Source organism: Pseudophryne corroboree, chromosome 9 (genome assembly GCF_028390025.1).
Source record: "Pseudophryne corroboree isolate aPseCor3 chromosome 9, aPseCor3.hap2, whole genome shotgun sequence".
Classification (NCBI taxonomy): Eukaryota; Metazoa; Chordata; class Amphibia; order Anura; family Myobatrachidae; genus Pseudophryne; species Pseudophryne corroboree.
Genome location: NC_086452.1, coordinates 177165936 through 177185455, shown reverse-complemented (window position 1 = coordinate 177185455; position 19520 = coordinate 177165936). Strand labels below are relative to the sequence as shown.

The 19520-nt window shown below is 45.2% G+C and overlaps 1 protein-coding gene across 1 annotated transcript in view; it reads left to right on the top strand.

Annotated features, from left to right (window-relative positions):
- The first annotated feature begins 819 nt into the window (after positions 1–819).
- LOC134956857 (calcium-activated chloride channel regulator 1-like) overlaps positions 820–19520 on the top strand; it is a 135467-nt gene continuing 116766 nt past the window's right edge. Inside the window, exons 1-2 of the mRNA XM_063938752.1 lie at positions 820–975; positions 1124–1261. Of these exons, the coding sequence (XP_063794822.1) occupies positions 820–975; positions 1124–1261 (294 nt within the window). The remainder of the gene's footprint in view (positions 976–1123; positions 1262–19520) is intronic.

Sequence of the window (19520 nt, the reverse complement as noted above, 5' to 3'; positions counted from 1 at the left end):
AAAATTATGCCAAGCACCTCATTTTTGGTCTATGTTCAATTTCAGAGAAAGAAGAGGCTGTTTAAGCAGGGTTGACTATGTAGAAAGTTCTGAAAGACAATCCTTCTCCAACTTAAATCTACAACACCTGAGTACCAGTAGAGGGGAAGTGACCTAATTGATTATGCAAGTGAAAAGTGTGTAGGGGTGAGTGCCATAGTTGCCTAGCAACAGGAACCAGAGGCTTGAGGATTTGAGTGTGGGTAGCAGAAAAATGTCAGCCCTCAGCCACCTCTGACTATACCTTTGTAAAACAATTGTAATACTGCTATGTCACTTGATTTAGTCTCAATAAAATTTCCATAAGCTGCATTCCTTTCTTCTCTCCAACATTTTTAAGGTAGGAGTTCAAACTGAAGAAAGGAATACTTTTTACAGGGAAATGAAACAAAATATAGGGGCAGATTTCACAAGGAGTAATATTCTTTTTATAACTCGTTACGAATGTTTAATGGTGCTCCAGCCAATCATCTCCTAATTGTCATGTGTTTGTAAAATGAAAGTTAGGAGCTGATTGGTTGGAGCACCATTTAACATTCGTCACAAGTGATAACAAGAATATTACTCCTTGTTAAATCTGGCCCTTTGACTCATAAAATTGACTCAACGACCTTTGCAACCATAATAGAGCATATGACAATCAAAGAACTTCACCAATAGTAAAATATACAGTATAACTCTTTACCTAAAAATAGCTTACAGTACCATGCATTTTCACTGGAGTATATAAAACACTAACCATACTTATGTAACGAGCAGTGGATGAGACTGAGTTGCAAGATGGAATTGTGGTTGGTTGCCATTATATTCACAGTTCTGATTTACAGTCCTTCTGAAACATCCTTTGTTAAACTTAATAAAGGTGGCTATGAAGATATTGTCATTGCTATTCATCCTGGAGTGCCTGAAAATGTAAAGATTATTGATAAAATCAAGGTAAATACTATTTAATTGCTTATATAGTGTTCAAATGAAAATTATTTAATGTTCAAATAAATCATGCACAGTACATACCACTTGGTGAATGCAATGTATGTTTAATATATTTATGATGACCTCATGTTTTGTTATCTGATATCTCTAGGAGATGGTTAATGAAGCAACACATTATCTATTCAATGCCACACAGAAAAGACTGTTTATAAAGACTGCTAAAATTTTAATTCCTTTGACTTGGTCTAATAAGAACTATACCAAACGTAGAACAGAAAGTTATGACAAGGTAAGGAACAATACAAATTTATGAAATATCATAATCAACATTAACAGTTCATTAATGCATATAAATCTGATTTTTAAGTATTAATTTTATTTCTCCTAAATCAATGAAATGATGGAAAAGAGTAAAATACAAACACATGCACATTGATTATTTTGTGTATAAAGTATGTCACAAAACAGGGAATTGAAGGAATAACTGAGTTGCATTCCCTATAAGCAAGCAAAAATAATTTGAATCTTAATGCTATAAAATACTTTACTCACACTGTACATGTGCGTCCTTACGATATCTATATACTTTTTTTGTCTAAATTGTGTATAGCCAAGTCCCAGCCACCCCTTATATAGAATCTAAGGTCTGCGATTCCCTTATCCAAAATTCAAAATCCCACATTTTTGGGTCCCCTACTGAGATAATGACGTATATATTATATTTTATGTGTATATCTAGATATAGTAGGGGAACTAAAAATGTGTGATTTTGAATTATTTTGGATAAGGGATACTCGACCTGTATATATATATATATATATATAGAAGCAGTGTGCGGCGGCACTCGGAGAAATAAACTAGTACAGCAGAGTGGTATACAACGTTTTGGAGCTTTAATGTCCCTCCGTCATCAGGTCCTGATGACGGAGGGACATTAAAGCTCCGAAACGTTGTATACCACTCTGCTGTACTAGTTTATTTCTCCGAGTGCCGCCGCACACTGCTTCTATTATTTGGACCTGCTGAAAGTACCTAGGAAGGCACCGGGACATTTGTTCTTGCACTGGGAGTGCTGCCCGAACTACTTTATATATATATATATATATATATATATATATATACTAGAGATGAGCGGTCCAGATTCCTTGGGAGTTCCCAAGGAACATCGAGTCTGAACGCCATCCTCCCGATGTCGGTTTCTCGGTTCCTCACAGGGCTTGGATTCTATATAAGGCACCGTGGCTGGGAATTGGCGCCATTTCACCCTTACGGACGCTGATGTACTGTATGTTGCACTGTACTCTGCTGTACTGGCTGTCAGTAGTGAATTTCCTATTAGGCACTTGAGGCACATGCCTAGGAGCTGAACTTTTTGCTGGGCAGCACTTGTATGCATATGTTGGTGCTGTTAGACCGAAATGTACCAGTAACTGCAAAATACCTGCACTGTACTGTACCAAATGCAATCTTGAATGGAGTGTAAATGGGTAAGACATGCCCATACTGCCCTTGTAAGCTGTCCTACTTAGAAAATATGGATACATAATTGAAAAGTAAAAAAAAAAATGTAATAGTGTTTTATTTTATTATTCTATTAAATTGGCTGTCATCAAATGAATTTGAATCAATCAATTAAAATAATAAAATTAGGTGGAAGGGGGGGGGGTGTAGGGGCCACTGCTGGCTGTGCTGTGTCCAGATTCACAATTGGCTGTGCTGTATAAGTTAACTGTGTATAGGGGGCACACTGCATGCTGATGCATGCTGCACTATACTCTGATGTATTGGCTGTGCTGTATAAGTTAACTGTGTATAGGGGGCACACTGCATGCTGATGTATGCTGCACTATACTCTGATGTATTGACTGTGCTGTATAAGTTAACTGTGTATAGGGGCATACTGCATGCTGCACTATACTCTGATGTATTGGCTGTGCTGTATAAGTTAACTGTGTATAGGGGGCACACTGCATGCTGATGCATGCTGCACTATACTCTGATGTATAGACTTTGCTGTATAAGTGACTGTGCATAGGGGGCACACTGCATGCTGATGTATGCTGCATTGTACTCTGCTGTACAATTAGGTCCATTATATATTTGGACACTGCTTCGACGCTGCCATCTATGATGTTTTGGAGTGCAGTACCTTTGGGCGGCCAGGGGTGCTGCTGTTATCTCTCTCACCTGCAGTACCTCTGAGCAGCCAGGGCTGCTGCTGTTGCAGTACCTCTAAGCAACAAGGGATGCTGCTATTGGAAGAGCAGTCCCAGCTGGGGTAATCAGGTGGAACATGCTCTCTCCTGCTTACCTTTTCCAGCTGCAGCACATTGTGTGTATTTGTGTGTGCTCTAGTGATTGTCCCTGACCTATGTTAAGTATGAGCTAGCTCTGAGAGTCAGGGCCAGCTATAGTTTTGTTCCAGCTCGTGTTAACTTATGTTGTTCCTAGCCAGTTTATTTGTCACAGTTTTGGAGTCCTTGTTTGCTTTGTCTTGTGCCGGAATCCCTGCTGTAGCCGAAGTCTTGAACCTTGCCTGCACCTAATTTCAGTGACTGTTTTTCTTGCTATCCATGTGTTCAGGTGAATTTAACCTGATTCTGTATGCCTATGTCATTGTCACAACTGAGGGCCTGAGCTGACGGGAGGCAGCCTCAGTTGTAGGGGCTGAGATGTAACGGAACCTGGGAGGTTGTATCAGACCCCTAGACGTGTAATTAACATGTAGAAGAAATGCCCGAAGGCGTGAACACGACAACCAGGGTAAAAGTCAATGATGTTTATTTATGACAAACTCCGTAACACAGCAGCAGTAAAAGAAAACATAAAAATCAGCAGAGGATAAATACAGTTCCTGGGTTCTACAGGGTGGCAAGGGCCACAGGGCTCTGGTAGTGTGAGATAGTTCTTATAATCTTCTAGTTGGAAAGTCCTTACCAGGCCTGACTGTAGCAATGGAGATAGCCCAGGATCGTACCAGCTGGTGTTCCAGGAAAAGCTGGGCTGCTGTGGATAAAACGGCTGCTGTGGGTACTGGCTGGAACCAGACTGATGTTGGCACGGAGTGGATACTGGCTGGAACCAGTTAAATGATAAATGTAGCTTGAGAGCGATGAAATATGAAGTGATGTTTGGAGCTTGAGAGCGGTGAAATAATAATGCCGGTGATAAATGATAATCTGTAGAAAAGGGTACCGGCACTTTAAGAAGAGCTGATCTCTGCTGGAAGCTGATTGCTGTAAGCAGGTGGATCTGTAGCTGGAAGCAGATGAATCCAAATGGATAGGAGAGTCAGGCTACACCGCAGGTGGAATGCTGGTGCGGGTCTCTTTAGTGGAGGTTTGGAGATAGGAACTGGAACCTGGAAAACAACCACAGGAGAGAGACAAACTGGAACAAGGTTTGACAACCAAAGCACTGACGCCTTCCTTGCTCAGGCACAGAATACTTATACCTGCAGCAAGGAAGGGATTGGCTAGGCAATTATGCAGATTAACATTGCAAACAGTAGATTGGTGGAAATGAACAGATGACAGAATCCAAGATGGCTGCGCCCATGCAGACACTTGGAGGGAAGTTTGGTTTGTAATCCATGTGGGAATTAAAACAGTAATGGCGGCGCCGGCCACAGGAGACAGGAGACGCCAGACTGATAAGTGCACATTTAACCACGCGGGCACAGCGGAGGCCGCGGCTGACGTAATCACCACTCTGACACTCTGCATGCAGAAACTCAGGAACAGCGGCGGAGGCCGCGGGAGACGCCATTCCGGATGTTACAGGCGTTGCGGTGACCGCGTCTCAGAGTGACAGGAGAGGAGGCAGGAATGTGGACATCAGTATGACAGATGGGATCTGGTCCTGGAACGCTGAGCCAGCCTTAGAAGGCATCTGAAGGGTAAGTAATGGCGTCCAGATACCCGGATCGTGACAGCACCCCCCCCTTTAGGAGTGGCCCCAGGACACTTCTTTGGCTTTTGAGGAAACTTGGAATGGAATCTCCGGACCAAGGCAGGAGCATGGACATCAGAAGCATTGGTCCATGAGCGTTCCTCAGGGCCGTAACCCTTCCAGTCAATAAGATACTGTAGTTGACCGTAACGGTGACGTGAGTCCAGGATCTTGGCCACTTCATACTCAACGCCTCGTTGAGTTTGGACTTTCGGAGTTGGAGGAAGTGAGGACTGAAACCGATTCAGGATCAGCGGTTTCAACAGGGAAACATGGAATGTCCTGGGTATTTTTAAGAAGGGAGGTAACTGAAGTCTGTAAGCAACAGGATTGATGACTTGCTCAATTTTGAAAGGACCAATGTAGCGAGGTGCAAACTTCATACTGGGAACTCTTAACCTCAAATTCTTCGTGGATAACCATACCCGATCACCCACCTTGAGAGCAGGAACCACTCTACGCTTCTTGTCCGCAAACTTCTTATACCTGAACGATGCCTTGAGCAGAGCTGCTCGTACACTCTTCCAGTTGTTTGCACACTGATGCAAGGTGATATCCACTGCTGGAACAGAAGTTGCTGGGAGCGGTTGGAATTCAGGGACTTTAGGGTGGAATCCAAAGTTGGTGAAGAATGGTGTTGAAGAAGATGAGGAATGATACTGATTGTTATGACAGAACTCGGCCCAGGGAAGTAATTGAACCCAGTCATCTTGAGAGGAAGACACATAGATGCGGAGAAAGGCCTCCAAGTCCTGATTCACCCTCTCAGTTTGACCATTGGTCTGAGGATGGTAAGCCGTGGAAAACTTTAGTTTGACTTGGAGGACTTGACATAAACTTCGCCAGAATTTGGCTGTGAATTGAACTCCTCGATCTGAGATAATTTCTTCAGGCAGACCGTGGAGTCGGAAGATCTCTTGTATGAACACTTGAGCCAACTTGGAAGCTGACGGAAGACCGGTGAGAGGAATGAAGTGTGCCATCTTGGTGAACCGGTCAACTACCACCCAGATGGTATTGAACTTGTTGCACATAGGTAAGTCTGTAATGAAATCCATCGACAAATGGGTCCATGGTCGACGGGGAACGGATAGTGGAACCAGTTGCCCCGCAGGCGACTGGCGGGATACTTTATGTTGGGCACACTTTGGGCAAGATGCAATAAACTCCATGACGTCCTTTCTCAGAGTTGGCCACCAATAGGACCTAGAGATAAACTCCAGGGTTTTTTGGATACCTGTATGTCCGGCAAAACGGGAAGCATGGGCCCAATGCATGAGCTTCTTCCTCAGTACCGGCTTCACAAAACTTTTCCCTAGTGGGGGCGTAGATTCCATCCCTACCGTGGAGAATGCCAACGGATTGATAATAGGATGCTTGTCTGAAGACTCTGACTCATTTTCTTGCTCCCATGAGCGGGAAAGGGCATCGGCCTTGCGATTCTGAGAGCCCGGACAGAACTGGAGTTTAAAGTCGAACCTGGAAAAGAAAAGTGCCCATCTGGCCTGACGAGGGTTGAGACATTGTGCGCCTTTCAGATATAAAAGGTTCTTGTGGTCTGTAAGTATGGTGATTGAATGAGAAGCTCCCTCCAACAGATATCTCCACTCCTCTAGAGCGAGCTTGATGGCTAGCAACTCCTGGTCGCCAATGGCATAGTTGCGCTCCGCTGGGGAGAACTTCCGGGAGAAGAAACTGCAAGGATGTAAATGGCCATCTTTAGCCCTCTGAGATAACACCGCTCCTACTCCAACGGAGGAGGCATCCACCTCTAAGATGAAAGGAGAGTCGATGTCGGGCTGTTTCAGAACTGGTGCAGAGATGAACTGTTGTTTTAAGAGATGAAAAGCTTGCGTAGCTTCTTCAGACCACTTGGACGGGTTTTCACCCTTCTTAGTTAAAGCAGTAATAGGCGCCACAATGGTGGAAAAGTCTCGTATAAACTTTCTGTAATAATTGGCGAACCCTAAGAACCTCTGGACCCCTTTGAGGGTTAAGGGTATCGGCCAATTCTGGATTGCTTGTAGTTTCTCAGGATCCATCTCTAGTCCGGAACCGGACACAATGTAACCTAGAAACGGAATGGACTTGACTTCAAAGACGCATTTCTCTAATTTGCAATAGAGATGATTGACACGGAGACGGGACAGAACCTCTTTTACCCAAAAACGATGTTCCTCTAAATTGTTGGCAAAAATGAGGATATCATCTAGATAGACCACGACATGACGGTATAAAATGTCTCTGAAGATCTCATTGACAAAATGCTGGAAGACAGCTGGAGCATTGCTCAATCCGAAGGGCATGACGAGGTACTCATAATGTCCGTCACGGGTGTTAAAGGCGGTCTTCCACTCGTCACCCTCACGGATCCGGATGAGATTGTATGCACCTCTCAAGTCCAGCTTTGTGAAGATAGTAGCTCCGCTAACTCTATCAAAGAGCTCAGTAATCAGGGGTAGTGGATAGCGGTTCTTGATGGTAATGTCGTTCAGACCTCTGTAGTCAATGCACGGCCGCAGACCACCATCTTTTTTCTTTACGAAAAAGAAGCCTGCGCCGGCTGGAGAAGAGGAAGGTCGAATGAACCCTTTTGCTAGGTTCTCTTTAATGTATTCCTCCATAGAATGCATCTCAGGCAGAGACAACGGGTAAGTTCGGCCTCGAGGTGGAACCTTCCCTGGAACGAGATCAATCGGGCAGTCCCATTCTCTATGAGGAGGAAGGATATCAGCAGAAGCCTTACTGAACACATCCGTGAAATCTTGATAGGGAGGAGGTGGAACATCAGACGACCTGGGGGAGGAAGAACAGACAGGCAATACTTTAAACAAACATGTCTCAGCACAGGAGGGACCCCATGCCAGAATCTGCGTAGTCGTCCAATCAATAGATGGATTGTGAAGACGGAGCCATGGAAGGCCCAGGACCACAGGATGTGTGGCCCTTGGAATCACTAAAAAAGAAATAAATTCGGAATGAAGAACTCCCACTCTCAGACGAACTGGTAGAGTCCTTAGGGAAATAACTGCATCAAAAATCTTGCTGCCATCCACGGCAGTTAAGGAGATGGACGAAGGAAGTCTCTCGGTGGGTAGGGACCACCGTTTAACATAGGCTTCGGTAATAAAGTTCCCAGCTGCTCCGGAATCAAGGAGGGCAATGACGTTCCGATAACGTTGAGCAATTTGGAGCGACACTGGGAGATTACAATCATGAGGAGATGGAGAGGAGATCATTACTCCTAGCCAGCCCTCTCCTGGGCGAGCTAGGGTTTGGAGTTTTCCCGGACGTTCGGGACAGGCATTGATGGTGTGAGACGGAGCTGCACAGTAAAGACAAAGAGACTCAGAGAGACGTCTTCGGCGCTCAGCAGGAGTTAAACGGGAACGGCCAATTTGCATGGGCTCGTCTTTAGATGGTGACAGTTGGCGAGGAGGAGGAGCAGAAGATTTTGGAGCAGATGATCTTCCACGCTCAGTTGCTCTCTCTCTGAAACGTAAATCAACTTTCGTGCAGAGTGAGATTAGCTCATCTAACTTGGAAGGTAAGTCTCTGGTAGCTAACTCATCTTTAATACGCTCAGATAAGCCATGTTAGAATGCAGCATACAGGGCCTCGTCGTTCCATGTCAGTTCGGATGCCAGGATCTGGAACTGTATAAGATATTGTCCTACAGTACGTGATCCCTGGCGTAAACGGAGAATCTCAGATGAAGCTGAAGTTACCCGGCCTGGTTTGTCGAAGATACGCCTGAATGTTGACACGAATGCAGTGTAGGAGGATAGCAGGGTGTCGAACCTCTCACATAACGGTGATGCCCAATCAAGGGCTGAGCCACTGAGAAGAGAGATAATGTAGGCAATTTTTGTACGGTCACTGGGAAAATTGCCAGGTTGTAGCTCAAACTGAATCTCACACTGGTTGAGAAATCCCCTGCAGAATCTTGGAGATCCGTCAAATTTTGCTGGCGTTGGAAGATGAAGACGTGGAGCAGAAATGGGTAAGGTGGGTGGGGTCATAGCTGGAGTCACTGTGGTTGACGCACCGGACGCGTCTGATCCACGGAGGGTTGTCTGAATCCCATCCAGCCGAGTAGAGAGATCCTGGAGACAGCGGATGATGTGGCCCTGTGCAGCCTCCTGATGTTCAAGTCGGGCTGCCAGTTCTTGCATCGGCCTGGCCGCTTGATCCTGGTCTCCGGCTGGATTCATATGGTCAGTGCTTACTGTCACAACTGAGGGCCTGAGCTGACGGGAGGCAGCCTCAGTTGTAGGGGCTGAGATGTAACGGAACCTGGGAGGTTGTATCAGACCCCTAGACATGTAAGTAACATGTAGAAGAAATGCCCGAAGGCGTGAACACGACAACCAGGGTAAAAGTCAATGATGTTTATTTATGACAAACTCCGTAACACAGCAGCAGTAAAAGAAAACATAAAAATCAGCAGAGGATAAATACAGTTCCTGGGTTCTACAGGGTGGCAAGGGCCACAGGGCTCTGGTAGTGTGGGATAGTTCTTATAATCTTCTAGTTGGAAAGTCCTTACCAGGCCCGACTGTAGCAATGGAGATAGCCCAGGATCGTACCAGCTGGTGTTCCAGGAAAAGTTGGGCTGCTGTGGATAAAACGGCTGCTGTGGGTACTGGCTGGAACCAGACTGATGTTGGCACGGAGTGGATACTGGCTGGAACCAGTTAAATGATAAATGTAGCTTGAGAGCGATGAAATATGAAGTGATGTTTGGAGCTTGAGAGCGGTGAAATAATAATGCCGGTGATAAATGATAATCTGTAGAAAAGGGTACCGGCACTTTAAGAAGAGCTGATCTCTGCTGGAAGCTGATTGCTGGAAGCAGGTGGATCTGTAGCTCGAAGCAGATGAATCCAAATGGATAGGAGAGTCAGGCTACACCGCAGGTGGAATGCTGGTGCGGGTCTCTTTAGTGGAGGTTTGGAGATAGGAACTGGAACCTGGAAAACAACCACAGGAGAGAGACAAACTGGAACAAGGTTTGACAACCAAAGCACTGACGCCTTCCTTGCTCAGGCACAGAATACTTATACCTGCAGCAAGGAAGGGATTGGCTAGGCAATTATGCAGATTAACATTGCAAACAGTAGATTGGTGGAAATAAACAGATGACAGAATCCAAGATGGCTGCGCCCATGCAGACACTTGGAGGGAAGTTTGGTTTGTAATCCATGTGGGAATTAAAACAGTAATGGCGGCGCCGGCCACAGGAGACGCCAGACTGATAAGTGCACATTTAACCACGCGGGCACAGCGGAGGCCGCGGCTGACGTAATCACCACTCTGACACTCTGCATGCAGAAACTCAGGAACAGCGGCGGAGGCCGCGGGAGACGCCATTCCGGATGTTACAGGCGTTGCGGTGACCGCGTCTCAGAGTGACAGGAGAGGAGGCAGGAATGTGGACATCAGTATGACAGATGGGATCTGGTCCTGGAACGCTGAGCCAGCCTTAGAAGGCATCTGAAGGGTAAGTAATGGTGTCCAGATACCCGGATCGTGACAGTCATGTTTCTTCAGTTATCCTGTATGTCTTATTTGGAATTATGCTTCAATACAGTTTTATTTTAAACCATCATCACCTGTCATCTGTGCAACTCCTGTATTTATCCGTGTAACCATCATCCTATCATCTGTAGTCTGCAACTCCAGCATTAACCCATTAAACACCATAACAGACACTGTCACAATTTTCCTAATTTTAGCTCTGTAAGCCGCTGCAATCAATTTGAAATTAAACAGTGAAGCTGCAATTGAAGTGCAGACTTTCAGCTTTAATTCAAGATGTTGAATAAAAATATTGTAGGAATTGCGACCACTTTTATACCCAGTCTCTTGTTTTCAGGAGCTCAAATATAATTGGACAAATTAACATAATTATAATAAAATGTTTATTTTTTAATAGTTTGTTGAGAATCCTTTGCAGACAATGACTCCCTGAAGTCCGGAACCCATGGTCATCGCCAAATGCTGAGTTTCCCCCTTTGTCATGCTGTGTGAGGCCTTTACTGTTATTGATTGTTCGTGAGCCTTTCTGCCATTATTATTTTCTTCAGCAAGTGTAATGCACACTCAGTCGCGTTTAAATCATGTGACTGACTCGTCCATTGCAGAATATTCCACTTCTTTGCCTTAAAAAACTCCTTGGCTGCTTTCACAGTATGTTTTGGATAATTGTCCATCTGTGCTGTGAAGCACCGTCCAATCAACTTTGCAGAATTCAACTGAATCTAAGCAGACAGTATATCTCTATACAATTCAGAATTTATCTGGCTGCTTCTGTCTTCTGTCACATTAACAAAAAAAACACAAGTGACCCATGTCATTGGAAGACATGCAGGAACATGTGATCACACTTGCCATCATTCTGGTGCAAGCTGATCTTAGTTTCATCTGCATAAGTAATGCTGTTCCAGAACTAGGTTGGCTTTTTTAGATGTAATTGTTTATAAAATCTAATATGTCTTCTCTATTCTTGAGGTTTATGAATGATTTGTAACTTGTGGTGAACCCTCTATATTTGCTCTTGTGAAGTCATCTCCTTATGGTAGACTTTGATAATGAAATGCCTTCCTCCTGGAGAGTGTTCTTCACTTGGCTGGATGTTGTGAAGTGTTTTTTTCTTTGCAAATGAAAGAATCCTGTGTTCATCCACCACTGTTGTCTTCTGTGCATGTCCAAACTGTAGTTTTGGCCACGCCTAAGGTTCCCGCTATCTCTCTGAGGTTAACATCAGTAACCAGTAGATATGCAGTAATTAGTGCACAATAGTATAAGGCAGTGGTTTCCAAACTTTTTTCAATCACGGCGCCCTAGAATATCAGAATTTTTTTCACTGCACCCCTAGGCCAAGAATTTCTTATTGAGAAATTTAGAAAGAAATATTACATTAAGTAGATCGCGTTTATATGTCATCCTTAGGGTCAGTTGTGTGGTGAGGAACAAGATTTGCTTCTGTTTGACCACATATTTTATGACTGGCAGCCACCATCACTGGTTTTGCCAATTATATTGACGATGAATAATTTGAATTGGTCCTGGACCACCAACCCAGGGCACCCCTGCAAGTGTTCCGAGGCACCCCAGGGAGCCACGGCACACAGTTTGGGAATCTCTGGTATAAGGGGTAGATACAGTAACAACCTGGAGAAGGAGATTGTGATGGGCATTTAGTGCACCTAGTGCAAAATACACTATCACTTACTGTGTCGCATGTAGAGCAGAGATATAGGGGTATATGCAATTCACGGCGAATCGCGGCAATTTTTCGCCGTTTTTTAATTCGACTTAATTCGACAGGTGAATTCCGGAAGGTGGCTTCCGGAATTCACCATATTCAATGAAAAACGGATTCGCCAGAATCGCGGGCGAAAATCGGCCAATTTGGCGGATTTTGCCGCGATTTTAAAAAACGGGAAAAAACGGGAAAAACCCGGAAAAAAAATGGCGTGGGGTCCCCCCTCCAAAGCATAACCAGCCTCGGGCTCTTCGAGCTGGTCCTGGTTCTAAAAATGCAGGGGAAAAATTGGGCAGGGATCCCCCGTATTTTTAAAACCAGCACCGGGCTCTGCGCCTGGTGCTGGTGCCAAAATTACGGGGGACAAAAAGAGTAGGGGTCCCCCGTATTTTTAACACCAGCATCGGTCTCCACTAGCTGGACAGATAATGCCACAGCCGGGGGTCACTTTTATGCCGTGCCCTGCGGCCGTGGCATTAAATATCCAACTAGTCACCCCTGGCCGGGGTACCCTGGGGGAGTGGGGACCCCTTCAATCAAGGGGTCCCCCCCCCCAGCCACCCAAGGGCCAGGGGTGAAGCCCGAAGCTGTCCCCCCCCCATCCAATGGGCTGCGGATGGGGGGGCTGATAGCCTTTTGTGATAATAAAAAGATATTGTTTTTTCCAGTAGTACTACAAGTCCCAGCAAGCCTCCCCCGCAAGCTGGTACTTGGAGAACCATAAGTACCAGCATGCGGGAGAAAAACGGGCCCGCTGGTACCTGTAGTACTACTGGAAAAAAAATACCCAAATAAAAACAGTACACACCCACCTTGATAGTAAAACTTTATTACACACTACCGACACACACATACTTACCTATGTTGACACGCCGACTGCCACGGTCTCCGACGATCCGAGGTACCTGTGAAAAAATTATACTCACCTTCCAGCGTCCAGAGGTACATCCAGGTCCAGAGATAATCCACGTACTTGGCAAAACAAAAAAACGAACACCGAACCATACCGGACTAAGAAAGGGGTCCCATGCTTTCACATCAGACCCCTTTCTCCCGAATCCCGGGACATCACGTGACTCCTGTCACTGAAGTCCCTTCAGCCAATCAGGAAGCGCTACTTCCGTGGCGCTCATCTGATTGTCTGTGCGCTGTCTGTGCTGTGACAGCGCATCGCAAAGCCGCTCCATTACTTTCAATGGTGGGAACTTTGCGGGTAGCGGTGGGGTTAACCCGCGGTCAGCCGCTGACCGGCGGGTGACCTCACCGCTAGCCGCTAAGTTCCCACCATTGAATATAATGGACTGGGCTGTGCGATGCGCTGTCTGCTCAGACGCGCAGAGCCAATCAGATGAGCGCAACGAAGTTGCGCTTCCTGATCGGCTTTAGAGACCTTTCTGTGACAGCTGTCACTGACAGGTCTCTCTGCATTCGGGGATAGGGGTCTCATGTGTCAGCATGGGACCCCTTTCAGTCCGTTTGGTCGGGTATTTGCGCTTTGTTTTTTTCTACAAGTACGTGGATTTATCTCTGGACCATGGCTGAGGTGAGTATATTGATCTTTTATTTTCAGGTACCCTTGGATTCTACATGGAGAAGAGGACCGATGTCGGCGTGTGAACATAGGTAAGTATGTGTGTGTCGACGTATGAAATAAAGTTTTACTTTCACGGTGTGTGTGTCCTGTTTTTATTTGGGTATTTTTTTTCCAGTAGTACTACAGGTACCAGCGGGCCCGTTTTTCTCCCGCATGCTGGTACTTGTGGTTCTCCAAGTACCAGCTTGCGGGGGAGGCTTGCTGGGACTTGTAGTACTGCTGGAAAAAACAATATTCTTTTCATGATCACAAAAGGCTATCAGCCCCCCCATCCGCAGCCCATTGGATGGGGGGGGACAGCCTCGGGCTTCACCCCTGGCTCTTGGGTGGCTGGGGGGGGGACCCCTTGATTGAAGGGGTCCCCACTCCCCCAGGGTACCCCGGCCAGGGGTGACTAGTTGGATATTTAATGCCACGGCCGCAGGGCACGGCATAAAAGTGACCCCCGGCTGTGGCATTATCTGTCCAGCTAGTGGAGCCCGATGCTGGTGTTAAAAATACGGGGGACCCCTACGCTTTTTGTCCCCCGTATTTTAGGCACCAGCACCAGGCGCAGAGCCCGGTGCTGGTTTTAAAAATACGGGGGATCCCCTGTCAATTTTTCCCCCGCATTTTTAGAACCAGGACCAGCTCGAAGAGCCCGAGGCTGGTTATGCTTTGGAGGGGGGACCCCACGCCATTTTTTTTTAGGATTTTACCGTTCCAGCAATAAAAATAAATAAATAAATAAATAATATTTTAAAAAATATATAAATAATATTTGTGCCTCCAAAAAAAAAAAAAAAAAAGTACCTAATCCCTTCTAATATAAATAGATCTGCTATTCCCCCCCAAAAAAAACACAAAAAAAAACATGTTTAAATTTTTTTTATTTGTTTTCACCCTCCAAAGTGTGGCGGATTGAAAATGACAAATTTGCTGTCTAAAAGCACTGCTGTCGAATTTCCAAACTTTAATTGAATATGCTTTGGTCGAATTGCAGCACTTGTATCATTGCAGAAAAGTCGAATTTGCAAAAGTTCGAATTTCAAAAAGTCGAATTTTGAAAGTCCGTTTTTTGGTCGGAAAGCACTGAATTGCATAGGCGAATTTTTTTTTTGGTCGAAAATGACCCGAAATTCGACAATTTCGGGAATTCGACCCCAATTGCATATACCCCATAGTGAGACTACTGGTGGCTCCAGAGGTGGGGTTACAGCACAGTTCAGAATTCAAGTAGGGGAGCCACGCAAACTGCCACTCCAAATGCTACCAAACATTGCTTGATGGGGCTCACTACCAGTTGGTGTGGCTCCCTATTTTAGTATTGAACTGCACTGCATCCCCACCTCTGGAGCAGGCACTGGTGAAAACTAGTGATGTGCACGGGAAATTTTTCGGGTTTTGTGTTTTGGTTTTGGGTTCGGTTCCGCGGCCGTGTTTTGGATTCGGACGCGTTTTGGCAAAACCTCCCTGAAAATTTTTTGTCGGATTCGGGTGTGTTTTGGATTCGGGTGTTTTTTTTACAAAAACCCTTCAAAAACAGCTTAAATCATAGAATTTGGGGGTCATTTTGATCCCATAGTATTATTAACCTCAATAACCATAATTTCCACTCATTTTCAGTCTATTCTGAACACCTCACACCTCACATAATTATTTTTAGTGCTAAAATTTGCACCGAGGTCGCTGGATGATTAAGCTAAGCGACCCAAGTGGCCGACACAAACACCTGGCCCATCTAGGAGTGGCACTGCAGTGTCAGACAGGATGGCACTTCAAAAAAATAGTCCCCAAACAGCACATGATGCAAAGAAAAAAGAGGCGCAATGAGGTAGCTGTGTGACTAAGCTAAGCGACCCAAGTGGCCGACACAAACACATCTAGAAATAGCACTGCAGTTTTCTAGCGAGAGGATGAGTGCTTCCATCCTCATGTGAAGCTGAACCACTAGCCATGAACATAGGCCAGGGCCTCAGCCGTTCCTTGCCACTCCGTGTCGTAAATGGCATATTGGCAAGTTTACGCTTCTCCTCAGACGCTTTTAATTTAGATTTTTGGGTCATTTTACTGAACTTTTGTGTTTTGGATTTTACATGCTCTCTACTATGACATTGGGCATCGGCCTTGGCAGACGACGTTGATGGCATTTCATCGTCTCGGCCATGACTAGTGGCAGCAGCTTCAGCACGAGGTGGAAGTGGATCTTGATCTTTCCCTATTTTACCCTCCACATTTTTGTTCTCCATTTTTTAATGTGTGGAATTATATGCCAGTATCAATAGCAATGGCCTACTACTATATATACTGCGCACAACTGAAATGCACCACAGGTATGGATGGATAGTATACTTAACGACACAGAGGTAGGTAGAGCAGTGGCCTACTGTACCGTACTGCTATATATTATATATTGGTGGTCAGCAAACTGTGCAAAACTGAAATGCACCACAGGTATGGATGGATAGTATACTTGACGACACAGAGGTAGGTAGAGCAGTGGCCTTCTGTACTGTAATGCTATATATTATATACTGGTGGTCAGCAAACTGTGCAAAACTGAAATGCACCACAGGTATGGATGGATAGTATACTAGACGACACAGAGGTAGGTAGAGCAGTGGCCTATTGTACCGTACTGCTATATATTATATATTGGTGGTCAGCAAACTGTGCAAAACTGAAATGCACCACAGGTATGGATGGATAGTATACTTGACGACACAGAGGTAGGTAGAGCAGTGGCCTTCTGTACCGTACTCCTATATATTATATACTGGTGGTCAGCAAAATTATGCACTGTACTCCTACTATATACTACAATGCAGCACAGATATGGAGCGTTTTTCAGGCAGAGAACGTATAATACTGGTGGTCACTGGTCAGCAAAACTCTGCACTGTACTCCTATATAATATACTGGTGGTCCCCAGTACCCACAATAAAGCAGTGTGAGCACAGATATATGCAGCACACTGAGCACAGATATGGAGCGTTTTTCAGGCAGACAACGTATACTGGTGGTCACTGGTCAGCAAAACTCTGCACTGTACTCCTCCTATATAATATACTGGTGGTCCCCAGTACCCACAATAAAGCAGTGTGAGCACAGATATATGCAGCACACTGAGCACAGATATGGAGCGTTTTTCAGGCAGACAACGTATAATACTGGTGGCCACTGGTCAGCAAAACTCTGCACTGTACTCCTCCTATATAATATACTGGTGGTCCCCAGTACTCACAATAAAGCAGTGTGAGCACAGATATATGCAGCACACTGAGCACAGATATGGAGCGTTTCTCAGGCAGACAACGTATAATACTGGTGGTCACTGGTCAGCAAAACTCTGCACTGTACTCCTCCTATATAATATACTGGTGGTCCCCAGTCCCCTCAATAAAGCAGTGTGAGCTCAGATATATGCAGCACACTGAGCACAGATATGGAGCGTTTTTCAGGCAGACAACGTATAATACTGGTGGTCACTGGTCAGCAAAACTCTGCACTGTACTCCTCCTATATAATATACTGGTGGTCCCCAGTCCCCACAATAAAGCAGTGTGAGCACAGATATATGCAGCACACTGAGCACAGATATGGAGCGTTTTTCAGGCAGACAACGTATAATACTGGTGGCCACTGGTCAGCAAAACTCTGCACTGTACTCCTCCTATATAATATACTGGTGGTCTCCAGTACCCACAATAAAGCAGTGTGAGCACAGATATATGCAGCACACTGAGCACAGATATGGAGCGTTTTTCAGGCAGACAACGTATACTGGTGGTTACTGGTCAGCAAAACTCTGCACTGTACTCCTCCTATATAATATACTGGTGGTCTCCAGTACCCACAATAAAGCAGTGTGAGCACAGATATATGCAGCACACTGAGCACAGATATGGAGCGTTTTTCAGGCAGACAACGTATACTGGTGGTTACTGGTCAGCAAAACTCTGCACTGTACTCCTCCTATAATACTGCTGGTCCCCAGAATAAAGATATGCAGCCCCCTGAAACAAAGTGAGAGGACGCCAGCCACGTCCTCTCACTATCATTTCCAATGCACGAGTGAAAAATGGCGGCGACGCGCGGCTCCTTATATAGAATCTGAATCTCGTGAGAATCCGACAGCGGGATGATGACATTCGGGCGCGCTCGGGTTAACCGAGCCATACGGGAGAATCCGAGTATGCCTCGGACCCGTGTAAAATGGGTGAAGTTCGGGGGGGTTTGGTTTCCGAGGAACCGAACCCGCTCATCTCTAGTGAAAACTGTCAGCCCTTGTGGCTGTTGTAGGGTCTGGGAGGCTAGGGTTGTGTCCACATACATAGCATAGTAGAAGGGCATGCGATTTTGATGTGCATTTGCATTAGCACACGTCGCAGATGGACCTGCTGTAAGAGCAGCGCCGGTCCTAGTGCCAATCAGCTCTTGGCTATTAGAGACAGCTCAGAGTGCTACTGCTGATCTCTCATCATTAAATCCATGGCACTCAGCTATCCGTGGTTTCTGAGATATGTTACCACACCATTTAAATACAAAATACATGCTCTACACTCACCTACTTCTATTACAAACTGTATTTCATTTAACTTCTGGGACTGTTTATCCCAAAATATTGCAGTAATTTGTCAAGCTGGTCAACTATGTCAAAGTCTTCACTTCTGGCCAATCTTTATACTGACTCACATTTGCCACCAGGAATCACACATATTTTATACATAAACTATGCTCGTATAATCGGTTGAGGTCTGCTGGCTTTAGGCTTAAAGAGTCAGAACCTCTGACAATTACAGTATATCATTTAATGGGTACCTGTGAAATTCATTGCAGGAATTGGTTTACATATGGGAAAATGGATTGTAAGAGAAAATGTGACCACTACAGTCATATATCTCTGTATGCAATAGTTGGAAACCAGGCTGTTTAAAGTTTTAGTTGATAGGTAATGTAATTAAATGCTGGAATATTACTGAAGTCTGGTGAGTGTCCTTATTATCCCTTTATATACTCTATGCCTACTGTATATTTGGACAATGTTTGCTTGGCCCTTGAGGAAGCAACCAAAACCCAGCATATGATACTGGTGGAATGTGAGTATAGATCCAGCACAAATATGCATGAAAGGGGTGTAGTATGGTATGCCGGCTGTCGGGGTCCCGGCTCACAGCATACCGGCGCCGGCATACCGACAGCGTGGCGAGTGCAAATTAGCCCTTTGCAGGCTTGCTGTGCTCACCACGCTGCGCTCGCCATGCTGCTGGCACGGTGGTGCGCTAAGCGTGCCACATTATCTATTCTACCTCCAGGGGGGTCGTGGACCCCCAAGAGGGAGAATCGGTGTCGGTATGCTGGCTGTCGGGATTCCGGTGCTGGTATACTGTGCGCCTGGACCCCGACAGCTGGCAAACTGAAGACCACCCGCATGAAAGCATATGAAAAACATTCACCTGCCGTGACCTATGCATTACACTTATGCATCATTTAATACATTCTTAAACATCCCACAAGTTAGTACTTTGTTCCCCACACGCAAGTCAGACATAATAATAATAATAATAATAATAATAATAATAATTTTATTTATATAGCACTCTTTCCCCAATAGCGCTTTTTCCAACAGCTTTTCATAAAATACAGAATAATGAAGATACTAAAGGGACATTATGGAAATGTTTGAATAAACAGGAAAGTCTTGAGTCTACTTTTGAAGGATTCTATAGTTGGGGCCTCTCGAACTGTGCAGGG